The sequence below is a fragment of the Emys orbicularis genome, chromosome 8, assembly GCF_028017835.1.
Source record: "Emys orbicularis isolate rEmyOrb1 chromosome 8, rEmyOrb1.hap1, whole genome shotgun sequence".
Lineage (NCBI taxonomy): Eukaryota > Metazoa > Chordata > Testudines > Emydidae > Emys > Emys orbicularis.
The window spans coordinates 65,102,047-65,116,970 of record NC_088690.1 but is presented as its reverse complement, the minus strand read 5'-3'; the positions used below and the strand labels follow the sequence as shown (position 1 = coordinate 65,116,970).

The window sequence follows — 14,924 nt, the reverse complement described above, 5'->3', positions numbered from 1 at the left end:
CATGCAGTTAGCTGGAGTTCCATGTTATGGAATACAGCTCTCCAAGGCTATTTTACACACTTTTTTGTTTGGAAGAGCTACCTTTGGGGTGCTGGTTGCATAGAGAGGAAGGCTGTCAAAGGGTCTATCTTTCAAGCTTGCTACAGGATTATTCAGAACCTATTCTTGTCCCATCTCTTGAACACCAAATACTATAACTGAAAGTAAACAAGCCACATAGATAGAAGATACATTAATTTATTTTTACAATAAAAACTGTGAATAAAGTGTCATGGTTTTCAATGACTGAATAGATAATTGGTCCCTCACAATCACGTTTGGTGGGGTCACTCCAGTGATCGTCAAACTGTGACACACAAACGTTCAGTATAAGAGAAACAGTTAAAATTTCCATAGTGAAAGAAAGCTGCAGATTGTGTAGCAGAGAAGATACGAAAATTGCTATCTGGTTCATGGTTGCATCATAGGCTCTCTGAAAACCACCTCACTCCAAGAGGTCATCACAAAACCAGAACTGTATTCTTTTGTCTTTCCCCATCTGGAATGATTTTTTAAAATCCCTTTGAAAACAATAATTGGGCAAATTAACAAGGTTCTACTGGGGTTATACACACCCACCCTTAGGACAAGGAAGTTGTTAACTTTAATTTACTGAACATTACATAATGTATGGAAGGGCTTAGTTCCTATTTACTTTTGGGATTATTCATGATTTTATCATCACCAGTTTGATTTCTCGGATTTAAGGCAGCTATGATGTTACTGAAAATGAGACAAATATTTGTAACCGCATTTGCCTCAATATTAGCCAGATCTTTAGTTTCTGTCTACAACCACCTCCTTTCTACCATATATTAAGCTGATACTTTTGTAACACATTTGATGCTGTAATTTCACAAATCAGACTCTAAAGACCAGATATTAAGAATTTTACAATAATTTGAAAAAAAAAATAGACACCAGTTATAAATAGGAAATATTACAGCCAACCTGGCCTTTATAGCAACATACAAATCTAAATTTGTTTATAATTCTCTACAGAATAAAGTATCAGCTACCATATCCAAGGATGTCTCTGAAACCTAGCCGGGTTTTACACGATTAAAAGAAATTTGCAAAGGAAATTTGTGGACACATTGGAAATGTCCTATCACCGTACATGAGGAAAAGAACATCTCTGTAATAAAACCTAATCTTTTATGACACCTTCTCAAGAAAACAAACATCTCCCTTTCTTGGTTTGATGTCTGCAATGGTTAGCTAGGAATCTTCACTCTCACACAAGCCCAGCCTACAGACAAACATTGCTGCCCACTTCTTAGTAGTCCCTCCTAGCAAGCCCCAGTCTCACAAAGCTCCATAAATAGTGAGCAAATCTGGGGATGAATGGACCTAAAAATACAAAACAGGACAGACAGGTGACCCAGAATGGAAGATTCTGACAGGTAACTAAAAATAGATTATTTTAAATCAAATTAAAAATAGAGATAATGTAAGAGGGATGTGTTACTGACACTGCAGAAGCCTTGGGGTAACCTATAGCACGCAGTAAATCAAGTATATCATCCATCAGACGCTACCTTATCTGCATACAATAGTAATGTATCAGAGTGAGCGGGGGTTTCATCCCAAGTAGTGTTTACTGATTGATTTTGGCTACCCATATTTGAAAGCGACTTGCTACAGGAATTTCCAGGCTGCTCCACTAACTGTTCAGAAGCAGCACCAGCATGCTCATTCTCCTTCACTGTAGCACATGAAGCTGCATTTTCCTCAGCAGTCTGAGACAGATTCTGAGACTGGGCAGCCTGTCTCCCTCCTTCTGCCTCCTGCTGCTGCAGCATCTGCTCCACCTCAATCTCAAGTTCCAGATTTTCTTCATCTGCCTCCACTTCCAGCTGCTTCATTAACTCTTCCAGCTTCTTGGCCTTACGGAGTTCATTCTGCTGTATTATAGTGCATAGATGCTCTGTGAGATGCTCCTTGATCTCAGTCTTCCGTTGGAAATCTAGCTTTGCTGCTACATACTCTGACTCTGCCTTATCATATCGCTTCCTGCAAAAATAATGTTTTTGGTGTTATTCATCCTGAAGAATCCCAAAGTGCTTTACAAGTTACACACATGGATGAATACTTGATCAATCACTGAAAGGCATTTTCCTCTGCAGTGGGCAAGGCCAGCTATTTAATAGCACACAGCAACATTGTTCAACAATTATAAAGCAAGGGACGGAAAGGAGAATGTGCCAGCAGAAGAAAGTCCACTCCATCCGTTTCCACTGCTGCTGCATTCTAGGAGTAAATTCCCTTGTCTGAAATGCACAGATGGCAAACAATTTTGTTGACTTTTGTATGAGATTCATCTCCAGCATGCTGAAAGAAATCATCACTAGTAACTGCTCCATGTATTCCAATGGAAAATTAACTATTCAGAAAGATACCAAAGTGATTCATGTTCATTTTATTGTTAGCTAAACAGATCAACAATCCAACAGATCAACATTCTATGTAATTAATGAAGTAATTAATGAAGTAGCTACTTCAGTCTTTTCTAAAAGTGTACTTTCCCTGTCATTCAAAAAACCATATACCTATGTCACTAGCAGTACAGATGGGCACAGCACATGACACCATATAACGACCACAGCTTTTGCAGAGTCACCAATGTAGAAATAATTGTATCATCAGCATGGACACTTATCAGTTTGTACATTCTGACATGACAAACTTTCTAATGTAAAGCAACAATTACAAATATTTTGTGGGGCAACATAACAGTGGAAGGACTTAACTAGTAGAAGGATACCAGAGGCTGGCTGAGAGAGGAGGGAGGCTGTGGATCATACGCACCACGACCCTGTATTGCACCTCGTGACAGAGAGCATCCACAAATATAGTATCACAAAGGTGCCTGTAAAAACAAAGAGCTGCTTCGGAAAGCCATATTCAGGTGTCTCATTACCAAGCAATAGAGGGACACAGTGGTCCTTTTGTTTGAGGAAGCAGAACAAAATGAAACAGGATTCTTTCAGAGTATATTTCAGTAAGAAATAACTGCAGGATTCTGCTCCCAGCTGGAGCTCTATTCATGGCAGTGAATGACAAAGCCATGTCCACAGGGCCCCAAAATACCCACTCCTCTTTCTGTCACAAGGGAGTCACACAGATGATGTAATGAAGAACTCAGACATGAAGCATACATGCAAAGAACAAAATTAAGGTTACCGTGGAAACATTTGTCCAATTAAAACTTTAACCTGCATGAACATAGTTTTTTGTTTTGCATTGGAATATTTATAAATATTCCATTTTATAGTCTGAACTATGCAATTAGGACTATAAATACTGCACTTCTTGGCAGGTTAAACTAATTTGGCATTTAGCCTTAAAATATAAGGCAAAACTTCAATAATTGCTCAGAAAGGCATTGCTTGTTAGGTAAATGAAAGCTTTTAATGGTGGGTGGTATATTCTACAACACTGAAAATCCATGTGTAACTCTACTTTCCAAATCATGAAAAACTGATTATACAAAAACACAGCGAACTCATGAGGCGTATTTTTAAAGCTTTGCCTTCTTTCCCTACTAACCTTCCTTTTTCCATCTTTGTTACCTAAGTACAGTTTCCTGTAAACATTCTGTATGATTTTTTCCTATCACTGAGAATTTAAGATGCACAGTTCAAATGGGTGTAATGTTTTATGATACATGTCTAAATGTTTCATGGTTTCTGAAATCTATTTGAGTAAATCCTACAAACACACTGGCACTGAAAAGTCTTCTCTGGCATAGATCTGAAACTGTGTGATTTTTCCAAAATATCCTAAAATAGTGGAACTACATAAGGTCAGCTAGTCCCTGCCATTTTAAATGATAATTAGTCGATAGCCATCCTCAGTACTTAGCTGCCACTGGAATTCATTTAAAAGCTAATTACCATGTTTATTGGCCTGTGGGTCAATGCACAGCAAAAGTTACAAGGAAAACTACAATTTCTACACGTTGAATAGTGAACTAAAACCACAACCAAACATTTCCATTTCATTAAATGCCTATATAAACATGCTTATATTTACATACTCATGTTGTGGTTTACCCTATACTAATGAGGCACTCAGATTAATTTTACATGTTGAAGGATGCTGCAAAAGGGAATCATCAGAGTTGCACTCCCTTGTAGTAGTAATAATAATAATAGTAATAAAAAAACCTCAAATGATGGAAAGAGACATTGAGAACCCTGAAGACTGAAACTGACCTACATTTGGTCCCAATTCAAGAAAGTACATATTTAACTTTAGGCATGTATGCAAGTCCCACAGATTTCAATAGAACTTAAGTGCTGTCCTTAATTAGGGTGCTTTCCTGACTCAGGACTTTTGTTTACAGAGTTGATGTAATACATTACATGTGTTTGGTTCTTCTTTTAAAACTGCTCTTTTCCCAGGAAAAAAGCCAACAACGAAACCACTCTGTAACACAGTAGTGCTTATGTATAACTCTACCATAACGGACCAGCACATATGTACAATGAAAAGGCGGGGGATGGGGTGGAATGGCAAGTAAAGTTTTCAGTCGGGAAACTTATGTTAGTTGCAAGCTTCTGTTTAGGCCACTATGATCTAAAGAGAAACCACTGTATATTAAAACTTGTTAAATACACCTGCACTGGGTCTTTTAATGACATGACTCGCATCAGCCTTTCTTCAGTGAAAGGAAACTGCATACATTTTCCCAAGAGTACTTGCTGCTCTGTCTGTTAATTGCTTACCGAGCAAATGAATAGTCCATGCTGGCCTGATCGATTCGGTTCCTTAAGATCCCAATGTCAGCAGACACCATGTCATCCAGAGCCTGTAGCTCTTTTTGGATTCGCTTTAGTTTCACTGTCTCAGCCTGAGTTCTTTTGGATCTGAAAAAAACAAGATGCAAGTTCTCTCTCTTTAGAAGCATCCTACACAAGAGACATGTTGTGTTTCAACTCCAAACCCATCAGCTCATTAGTAGTTGCTCAAAGGTTTCTCTTTCATAGTTTAAGATTCTTGATCTTTCTTCCCATATTTATGGGGATCTAAAGTGTCTGCTATTAACAGTCTGAAACAAAAATATGTAATGACTGCAATCAAAGTGCCTAAAATGGATTGTATTCCTTCACTCGGAAAACTCACTCTTTGAAACTAAGTAACTTTAAGCATAAGAACATAGAAAATTGCTAGAAAGGAAGCCAAAGGAAGCAGGAGCCAAAAAGACTGGGTCACCTAGCCCAAATGTGATTATTTCCATTTTGTAGGATTACTCTCTATAGGCCTGATCCAAAGCCCAATGAAGTCAATGGAAAGAGTCACATCAAATATGAAAGATTTCAATCAAGCCCTACATAATCTTCTTCAACTCTGTTTATTACATTTGTAAGTTCAAGAACTAAAACTATCTACAGGAAGCATGTTCAGACCCAAGCACCTCAGGTAATTTTCAATGAGATCTCATACTAGGCCATGCTACCACCACCCATCATATCAGTGCACCATGCTTGTCAAACACAGATTTGATTTTCCATAAAATAGTCTTAGGTATCTTAATATCTCCAGTCTTCTGACTGACCAGCATTAGCAAACCACTGTCACCTTTTTAATCAATTCACCAATTCTATCAGCAACTGGTCATGTAACCAATACCTTTTTCACACCACCTGTATCCAGATACATACCAGCTTTGCACCTCCAAATGCCCCTTATATTATCAATTCCTTTACGTTCAACTATAATAGAGACTTATCCTGATATTCCCACAACTAAACGTTAACTCAGCCCTATCTTTCACCCTTGTGCCAGCAGACTAATAAGCCCTTTTAGCTCAGCCACTTTTTCCAAACTACATATTAGCCCCATCAACTATATCCTCTAGTCTTCTCTATTTCATTCACCCAATTCTTGTATTCTCTAGTCCCATACTCTGAAGCCTGTTGGACACTGCTGCTTCATTTATCTCTAAACTCCTTCTTGTCTTAGCATTAAAGGTCTCTGACTTAATACCAATACTTGTTTCTCGCACAGTGTGCATTCAGTCTGAACTTAGCACAGCTGGTTGTCCTCTTCTATCAGACTCAACTTGCTGCATTTTTCATTAATATTAAGATGTCTTTAATGGAGATCCTTTCATCAGAGAATCTCAAAGCACTTTACACTACACACCTTAATGAATTAAGTCTCTCCAGACTTCCGAGAAAAAGGTAACATTCCCATTTTATAGGTGAGGGAACAAACAGACTAAGTGACTTTCTAAATGTCACATAACAAGTCACTGGCAGAGCTGGGACTAGAACCCAGGAGTCCCTGTCCCCTGCTCTAATCACTGTACACAATACCACCAAATTAAATGCAAAATCACTGATCTGTTCAAGAACATCAGATTCACTCTGTAAAATTGTAACAGGAATTATCAGTCTGCAGAAGAAGCTGCATCTTCAGAAATGCAATCCACATAAAAAGAGCTTCTTAGCCACCACACAATTTGGAATAAAATGTGAGTATCATGTACTGTTGCTCATTTGCACACACACAAAAAATCTTTAGTGCAGAGGAAAGGGGGACAAGTTGGATTTGCTAAAACTTAGTAACTTATCATAGACAACAAACACCCCCCTTCCCGAGGTATGGCAGTAGAACGCAGAATGTCCTCATCACCTTTCAGCAATGGCTTTGGCCAGGAGTGCCTTCTTGCGTTTATTCTTCTCTTCCATCAGCCGCTGCTCCTGCTGGAGAACTTCCCAACGAGATTTCTCCTGCCTGGGCATTGACAAAGCAACAGGGTTAAACAAGGGTTCGTCTCTTTCCTGCCTCTCCCCACCCAAAACAGCAGTCATACTCCTTGTGTTTATTTTGTTGGAGCACCCATTAAGGATTTCCAAGAATCCAAGGACAGCTCAACACCTCGGTTCTGTGCGAATGAGGAAGGAAGACTGATCAGGAAGAAGAGTTATTAGCTTCAGGAGATACTCAAGTTTACTTGAGTAAGCAAGCCAGGGTCTCTTATGAACAAAGAATGTGGGGTTTGTTCTTTGCTACATTAGAATCCCATGTTTTTAACTAAAATTAGCATATATTGTTCACAAATAGGTGGCTTTTCACTATGAATCATACACACCCCAACCCATCTCTAAAATCCTGGGCAGACAAATATCTTATGGTATTATATAAATTCATCCTAATTGGATTAGATGAATGCAACAGTCTTTGGCTGTTGGTGGCCGAATGCCATTTTCCCCTACGTAAGTCACATCATGTTAGTTGTTGCGGTGGTTTCATCCATCACCTTTTCAAAAGGATCTCAGTAACAATCCTCTCGTCATAATTTAATGCATAATAGGGCTGTTCTTCCATGAACAAGGCCTACAATGGAGGATAAAAATAATTGGGTATTAATTTAAAAACTATTTTTGTATTTAAATTGGGTGTCTGATTTTATTTAAATTATAGTAAGGTTTTCTTTTTAAAAACAAACCTGCTTAAAATTAAATCTGAATTTAATATAAAATACGTTAAGGCCTGAACTTACTATAATTTAGTTGCAAATGTGAAACATGTTTTGATAAGAGAAGTTTATGTATCCAAAACATTCAATGTTATTTTAATAAAAATAAATTTTATATGCTGTTGTGTTTAATTAAATTTCATTTACTCCCCAATGCAGCTTGACACAAATCATTAGCAAAAAGTTAATTATCTAATAAATACGCAACATATTCACCATTTTCTAACATACAAAAAATGTACAATTAATAAGAATCTGAAAATAGTAAGCTATACAATTGTCTAAATAAATGTATACAGGTATAGTATATCCTCCTAGGTAGCAAAGAGATGTACCAAACTAGTGTGTAAAGTTGTGTTTAGTTGTAAATCAATGTTTTAATGGTTATATCAACCAATGAGAATGCACCTTTATTGAGAAAATAACTGAAGTACAAATGGAAACGTTGATTAAAATTGATTATTTAAATTGAGGATTTCCACTTGGTGATTTAAATTGCTGTGATGTAAATCAATCCACCCCGGAATAAAACATCTGAAGTTACTTGATAGCTAAAGGGAAGGAAGAAATTTTTTCAAACCACTGTGATGCTAGAACATAGGGTGTTATTTGACGTGGGAATGTTCCAATGGAATATACATGGTAGTTGGGTCTGCATTGGTGGCTGCTGGGCAGCAACCAACGCGTTAGCTATAGAATGTACTAAGTGGGAAAGTTTGGCCCTGTCAGTCGGACATAGCACTATCCATGGCCAGGGTGGATAAAAATCAATTATTTAAAAAAAATTAAAAAAATCAAAAATATCGGATTTTTTTTATTTAAATCGGATTTTTTGGATAGATTTTTTTCCTCAAAAAGCATTTTATCTAAAGATAATTTTAATTAAGATACATTATAGCTCAAAGATATCTCATCATGGAATAGGGATTATAAATTCTAATTCTATGGTATGAGACAATATATTCATGTAATCTTTAAGAAAAGTTTTGTAAATGAGTTCCAATAGTTCATGGATTAGGGACCCAATTTTATGGGGTTCCAGGGGCTTCTGTATAGATTATTTACATTAATCTTTCTATCTACCCAATGGGACTCAGTGCTTAGTCTAGAAGAATAGATCTGGACAAGAAGAAGAAGTCTGGAGATAAATGTGAGAAGGGAGGGACAGGTAGTAGAAACAAAAGTGAAATTGTTTGAGCAGCATATTGCAGAAGTCTTGAGGTCTTTCTGAGTGTAGCCTTCATTGATTTGAGATCTTCCACACCATTCTCTCACTAGAAGGGAAAATCTATAATGGCAGCAGGCCGTAAAAGAGACCCAGTTTGGGAATAAGAACCATTCAAGAAATATATGTTTGCTGATGATGTTTTAAAGAAAGTCACACCAGTGAACTGGTGGAAGTCACTTAAGCACTTGGATTCAGAGACTGTTGAAGTAATAATCTCACTTTTAACAGAAGTAGCTTCTTCTGCTAGTGTAGAAAGAATATTTTCTTCCTTTGGACTAATTCATTCCAAATTCAGAAATCCTTTGGGACCTGAAAAAGCAGGAAAGCTTGTTTTTCTTTTCCAGATTATGCACGAACAGGAAAATGAAGGTGAAGACGACTGAGTTAGCTGCAGAAGCCAACATTTTAAGTTTCTCATGTTGACCTGGCTGACAGAGTCGATTTAAGTTTTTTTTTTTTTTTTTTTTTTAAACTCATTTAACTATTTTAGTTAAAAACAATTTTAACAAAAACAAACCTGATTTTAAAAAAACTTGAATGTTTAACTAACTTCAAAAATTCATATGCTTGTTTTGTTAAAATATATGTTAGCTGTTGAAAAAAAATCCAGAATACATAACATTGTTTTAGTTAGATAAAACAATTTAAATGTTGTCTGGTGATGTTCTCCTCCTAATACAGCATGGCAAGAAAATCCTCCAAATATTAATGATTAACCTGTTGAATTGGAGATAGTTCACCTCCCAATGACTTCATAAATATCTGCTTCAATTACCTTTGGTAAATGAAATAACCAAACAATCCTTCATTTTCTGATATAGCTGTAAAACTAATCTGAAAAGTTTTCAAAATAAATCACTTTAAAAATGTGTTATAACCTTAATATGTATTAAGGTTATAACAACCAACAAGAATGCACTTTTTAATGTAGAAATCCATGAATAAATCGAGTCTTCCTGACTAGTGATTTAAATCAAATCCACCCTGTCCATGGCTTTGCTGAAGTACGTACTTACTTTTTAAATGAATACATGCCACGGAGCATTACAAAATGCTTACAGACTGGCGAGGAATGAACATTCTACTGAGTACTGGGACTCTCACTGATGGAAAAAGAAATAGAGCGTATGGAGGCATGCAGGAAAAGAAATCTAAAAATGTAAAACACAAAAATCACCTTAATACAAGCTGTGCCAGATAGCCAGTCTTTTACACAAAGGAAAAATAAATACACGTAAGGCACCTGGCCATTTATGCAGTGCTGTACCACAGTAGAGAGAAGGAGAACTTCCTGACTAAAACTACACATAGCTGCTTACAGCAACATGGAATAGTGGACTAGATGGGGCATGCGTCTGATCAAGTATGGCAATTACTGTCCAGATGGTTCAGAGGAGGGTGCAAAAATCCCCACTCTAGGCCCCTATGGGGTAATTTGATCCCCGTGATACTCTCATCCTAACCCCTAATTGTTAAAGATCAGCTCAAACCCTAAAACATGATGTTTTATCCCTTGTTTCCAATACTTTTTAGCATTAACTATAACAACTTTGGCGCCTAAGAATTTATTACTCTGGGTACCCAGAAGTAACTTCAGACAAACAAGGGCAAAATAGTTACAACAAACAAGACAATAAGTATATAGTCAGGCAGTGTATTTACTAGAATGAGCATTTTTTTTTTAAACTATTCTGAAACTATTCTGATATCAGGAATTTCTACACAGTCAAATATTTATTATTCACCCAGCTCTACAAACTGGGTGAAAAGAGAGAAATACTGGCCTAATTTATTGGAAAAAATTGTAAAATTAATCAAATATGTTATTTGATCAGCTCTATTAGTTACAGAAAGCAGAGAACAGAAGGTTAGGTGTGGTTAGGCAGGAAAGGGACATTTGGGATGGGTTTTGAGATGCTATACTGAAGTGAACAGGAAGGGTTTAAGACCAACTTTTAAAAGAACAAGTAATTCAGTAGTTTGGAGAGACACACACAGCTCAAGACACACACAACACAAGCGAAAAATGTCTCTAGTGCAACCCCCCACCCCTGCTGTAGAGTAACAAGGAGTAATTACAGAGGAGGCAGAGACTGAGTCAGCGGGTAAGAAAACACCAGTGTATAGCGAGTTAACCTCACAGCCTTCTCTTGATGCAAAAAGGATGGGTTTTTTTCAATCATGTTAGCTCAAGACGACTGAAAAACCTCATCAAGATGCAGTCTAGCACATCTAAAGCCATGTTCGCTGGCCATTATTTAGCCAAGGGGGGAGACTTAACAACTGAAACCCACCTCCACACCAAATCAAAAGGAGGGCCCATAGAAAGTTTTGAAAACCAGGAGAGCAATTTTTTGAAAGGGGCAAAAGTTAAACAGAACCAAAAAGATGCATTTCCAAATGTGAGCTTTGTATACTACATAAATAAACCAGAATCAACAGATGTGCTTAACCCTTCAAAGACAATTAAAAAAAAAAAAAAAAAAAGAGTCCCATGACCTGGCCGCCTTACAATTTAGGTCCCTAATCCTGCAATCTTGCCTGCATGGAGTCTATTGAAGACAACGGGACTCCATTTTCTGCACGAATTAGGGCTTGTCTACGCTGGCACTTTACAGCGCTGCAACTTTCTCGCTTGGGGTGTGAAAAAACACACCCTAGCACAGCAAGTTTCAGTACCGTAAAGCACCAGCGTAGACAGTGCGCCAACGCTGGTAGCTGCGTTTCTAGCGCTGGTAGCTGCGCCCCTCGTGGAGGTGGGTTTTTTAGAGCGCTGGGAGAGCATTTTAACATTGCCAGTGTAGACTAGCCCTTTAGATTGCAGGACTCAGGTCTACATGAGATATTACTGAACAAAGGGTGGCAATTAAAGGATCAGCAGAAAAGAAGCAAAGGAGAAGACTTCTTATTCTAAAATACAGTGCAGTTTAATATTAAACTTCAGTTTATTGTACAACAAAATGATGAATTAGTAAGGAATAAAACCAATCCCTTGATTTTACAGACTTACTAACAATTCCACTCTCTTTTTCTCCAGTTTGAAATCCATCTTTACAGGGAGTTCCTGGGGTTTTTCATTGCCATTACAACGATTTTCAAGTCCCTGTGCATTCTGTTGAGCTCTGGTGACATGTTGCCTTTGATCCTTGATTGGGGATGGAGGTGGTGGCGGCAGAGGCTGCTGAGGAAGACAGGGCTTGTGTTTTGGTACAGAAAGCAGCTGTTCTGGAAGTACAGAGGCTGCTCCATCCTGCCGTCCCAGTTTCTGACATTGTTGCTGAAGAGCTTTTTCTCGTAGCAACTGCTGACGGCTCTTATTTACAGACAGGGGTCGACGCTGCTGATCAGAAGATTCAGATGTATCTATTTATAGTAAAAATAAAAACAGAATCCTTTTAGGAGAGGCAAAATCTTGACGATTTATTTTCTTATAAACTCTAATGCTGGTAACATGATCAACCTTTGTCAGAAAGTCACATGAGTGAGGATATGCAAACAAGCCACGTAAAAATGTTTTGCTGCTATAATATTAATACTAGAGGTTCGGGTTATTTCAGTGAAATACAGGAACTTGGATGCTGGACAGAACTCCTGGATTACTCAAAACTGTGGTAAATTTTCCATCGCTTGAAATCTTTCAATCAAGCTTTCAGGTCTTTCCAAAAGGCATGCTCTGGTTCAACCACAAGTTGTTGGGCTGGATGCAGGAATCACTGGATGCAACTGGACAATACAGTTGGTCAGACAAGATCAGTGGTTCTCAAACTTTTTGGACTGGCGATCCCTTTCACTCAGCAAGCTCTGAGTGCGGATCCTCCCCCTTAAATATAAAAATATAATTTTAGTTTATAACACTATTTTAAATGCTAAATTTATAGCCGTACTGTTTAAAATGAACTTGCCTTTTCTCACTGCTTTTAAATTAAAACGAAAAGACATTTTTATCAAATTACTGTTATAAGCAGAAAAGTTATTTTTTGAAATAGTTACTATTTAATACTGGGGAGAGGGGCACGAAGCAACTGTGTCAATATCACTTTTCACAGTAGACTTAGTGCCCCATTGCCACCCTTACTTCTGCGCTGCTGCTGGCTGCAGCTCTTCAAGTTGCACTACTGCTGGCAGCAGCACGGCTTTCAGCGCCGCCACCACCAGCAGCACAGAAGTAAGAGTGGCAATGGGGTGCTAAGTCTGCTATGAAAAGTTATATCTGTATGTTTGTTAATATCACCTTTCACAGCAGACTTAGGCTTGGTCTACACTAACCCCCCAAATCGAACTAAGGTACGCAACTTCAGCTGAAGTTCGAAGTACCTTAGTTCGATCTTACCTCGGTCCACACGCGGCAGGCAGGCTCCCCCGTCGACTCCGCGGTACTCCTCTCGCCGAGCAGGAGTACCGCAGTCGACGGCGAGCACTTCCGGGTTCGACTTATCGCGTCCAGACAAGACGCGATAAGTCAAACCCAGAAGTTCGATTGCCAGCCGCCGAACTAGTGGCTGGGTATAGACGTACCCTTACTAGGGCAAACTTCCTATCTAGCTGGGAAGCTGTGAACAGTGATATTAACAAACATACAAATATCACTTTTCACAGCAGACTTACTTGCGCCCCATTGAGACCCTTACTTCCGTGGTGCTGCTGGCAGCAAGTGCTGCCTTCAAAGCTGGGTGGATGGAGAGCAGCAGCTGCTGGCCAGGTGCCCAGCTCTGAAGGCAGCATTGCCACCAGCAGCAATGCAGAACTAAAGGTAGCAATGCCACACAATGCCACCCTTACCTCTGTGTAATGCTTGACCTTTGCACTGGGAAGGGTGGCTGGGGGGGGGCACTAAGGCAAATTTTGGGGTGGCCATAGCCCACACAAGCCCCCCGCCAGCACTGCCCCTCCTGTGTGTTTGACTGTTAAATTATAAATTACTTTTTTTTTTTTTTTGCCTATCCCAGTATTCTTATTGTTCTGTGGTTTAATGCAGCCCTTCAGCTGCTGAACAATCAAGCCCTCTAATGTTGTCTCAGTCCCAAGGCCAGCCTTAGGGAAAACGGCACCCTGGGAAAACTTCAATTTTGGTGCCCTTCCTTTGGAGATGTAGCAGGGCTGGAGGCAGAGCAGACGGCCAGCCATGCACAGGGCTAACAACTCAAGACCCCTTAGAATAACCTCACGACTCCCAGTTTGAGAACCCCTGGACTACATGATCATAATGGTGCCTTGTAGTCACAAAATCTATGAGAGAAGGGAAGGGGAGGGGGGGGAAGGGGAGGGGGAGAATCTTTTTCATCACATACATGTAAGAAACCAGCTAGAGAGTCTCACATTCGAAGGCCGGAAGGAACCACTGCGCTCCCCCGCACCGAGCCCCTGCCTAACCCAGCCCGGAGCACGGCCCCAAGCTAAGCCCTGTTCCAAGTCCCAGCAGTTACCGACCCTCCCTGGCACGGGATCGGAAGGGGCCTTTCCCCTCCGGAGCGAGCTAGCCAAGACCCCTCCAGGGCCAGGCATCGAAACAGACCTCGCTCCGCCACCACTGCTGTCAGCCCCAGCGCTCCGGCTGCCCTGCCCAGCGCCCCCGAGCTCGGGCCAGACCCAAGGTCCCAGGAGAGGCCGGGCTCGGACGGGGCCCCGACACCAGCTCTGCGCCCAGCCGGCCGGTGGTGGGGTGGGGGGACAACGCCGGGCTCCGAGCATCCGCCCCCCAGCTTCAGCGGGCCGCCCTGAGGGCTCCCGGCAGGGACACCCGGCCCCCGCTCACCCCGGCCGGTACCTGCGTGCGGCCCCCGCAGCCTCCGCAGCTCCTGCTCGGAGAAGCCGGCCCAGCCCCCCGCCATAGCGCCTCATCCCCGGGGGTGGCGGCGCTCGCGGCCGGCGCTTCCTCCTTCCGCTGCCACGTCCAGGCCTCGGCAGGACCCCGCGCCCGGGCCTGCCCCTGGCTCCGCCGGCCGCTTCCCCACAGCCTGTTACTCCATGAAGGCCGGGCGGGGTATCAGTCACAGCGCAGGCAGCCCTAAGGGAGCCCGGCGGGGTCCTAGCGCGTTACCATGGGGAAGAGGGCGGGGCCTCAAGGGGAAGGTGGCTGCTGGGCAGGGGAGGGAGATCTGAGGGGGAGGAGCCTCCCGTCCTGCTGCCGCTCATCCCTTGCTCTCCAGGCCCAGGGGTGTAGAGCTC

The 14,924-nt window shown here is 40.8% G+C and overlaps 1 protein-coding gene across 2 annotated transcripts; it reads right to left on the bottom strand.

Moving 5' to 3' along the window:
• Positions 1–223: 223 nt before the first annotated feature.
• GORAB (golgin, RAB6 interacting) lies at positions 224–14,617 on the bottom strand. 2 transcript variants are annotated; one of them, XM_065410191.1, is made up of 5 exons: positions 14,524–14,617; positions 11,774–12,122; positions 6,685–6,786; positions 4,773–4,913; positions 224–2,055 (listed from the first exon to the last, which is right to left on the bottom strand). In XM_065410191.1, the coding sequence occupies exons 1-5, from the start codon at positions 14,585–14,587 to the stop codon at positions 1,563–1,565; spliced, it is 1,149 nt and encodes a 382-aa protein (XP_065266263.1). In that variant the 5' UTR covers positions 14,588–14,617; the 3' UTR covers positions 224–1,562. The 2 variants fall into 2 exon arrangements, with proteins under 2 accessions (XP_065266263.1, XP_065266264.1); XM_065410192.1 differs by lacking the exon at positions 224–2,055 and having other exon boundaries at positions 4,699–4,913.
• Positions 14,618–14,924: the final 307 nt, after the last annotated feature.

What these genes read in the sequence shown, in the direction of transcription:
- GORAB (XM_065410191.1), bottom strand. Translation starts at nt 14,587, where the DNA reads ATGGCGGGGGGCTGGGCCGGCTTCTCCGAGCAGGAGCTGCGGAGGCTG. An exon ending in GCTGCGGGGGCCGCACGCAG is followed by an intron (nt 12,123 to 14,523) that starts GTACCGGCCGGG and finishes TACTATAAATAG; the next exon opens with ATACATCTGAATCTTCTGAT. An exon ending in ATGGACTATTCATTTGCTCG is followed by an intron (nt 2,056 to 4,772) that starts GTAAGCAATTAA and finishes TTATTTTTGCAG; the next exon opens with GAAGCGATATGATAAGGCAG.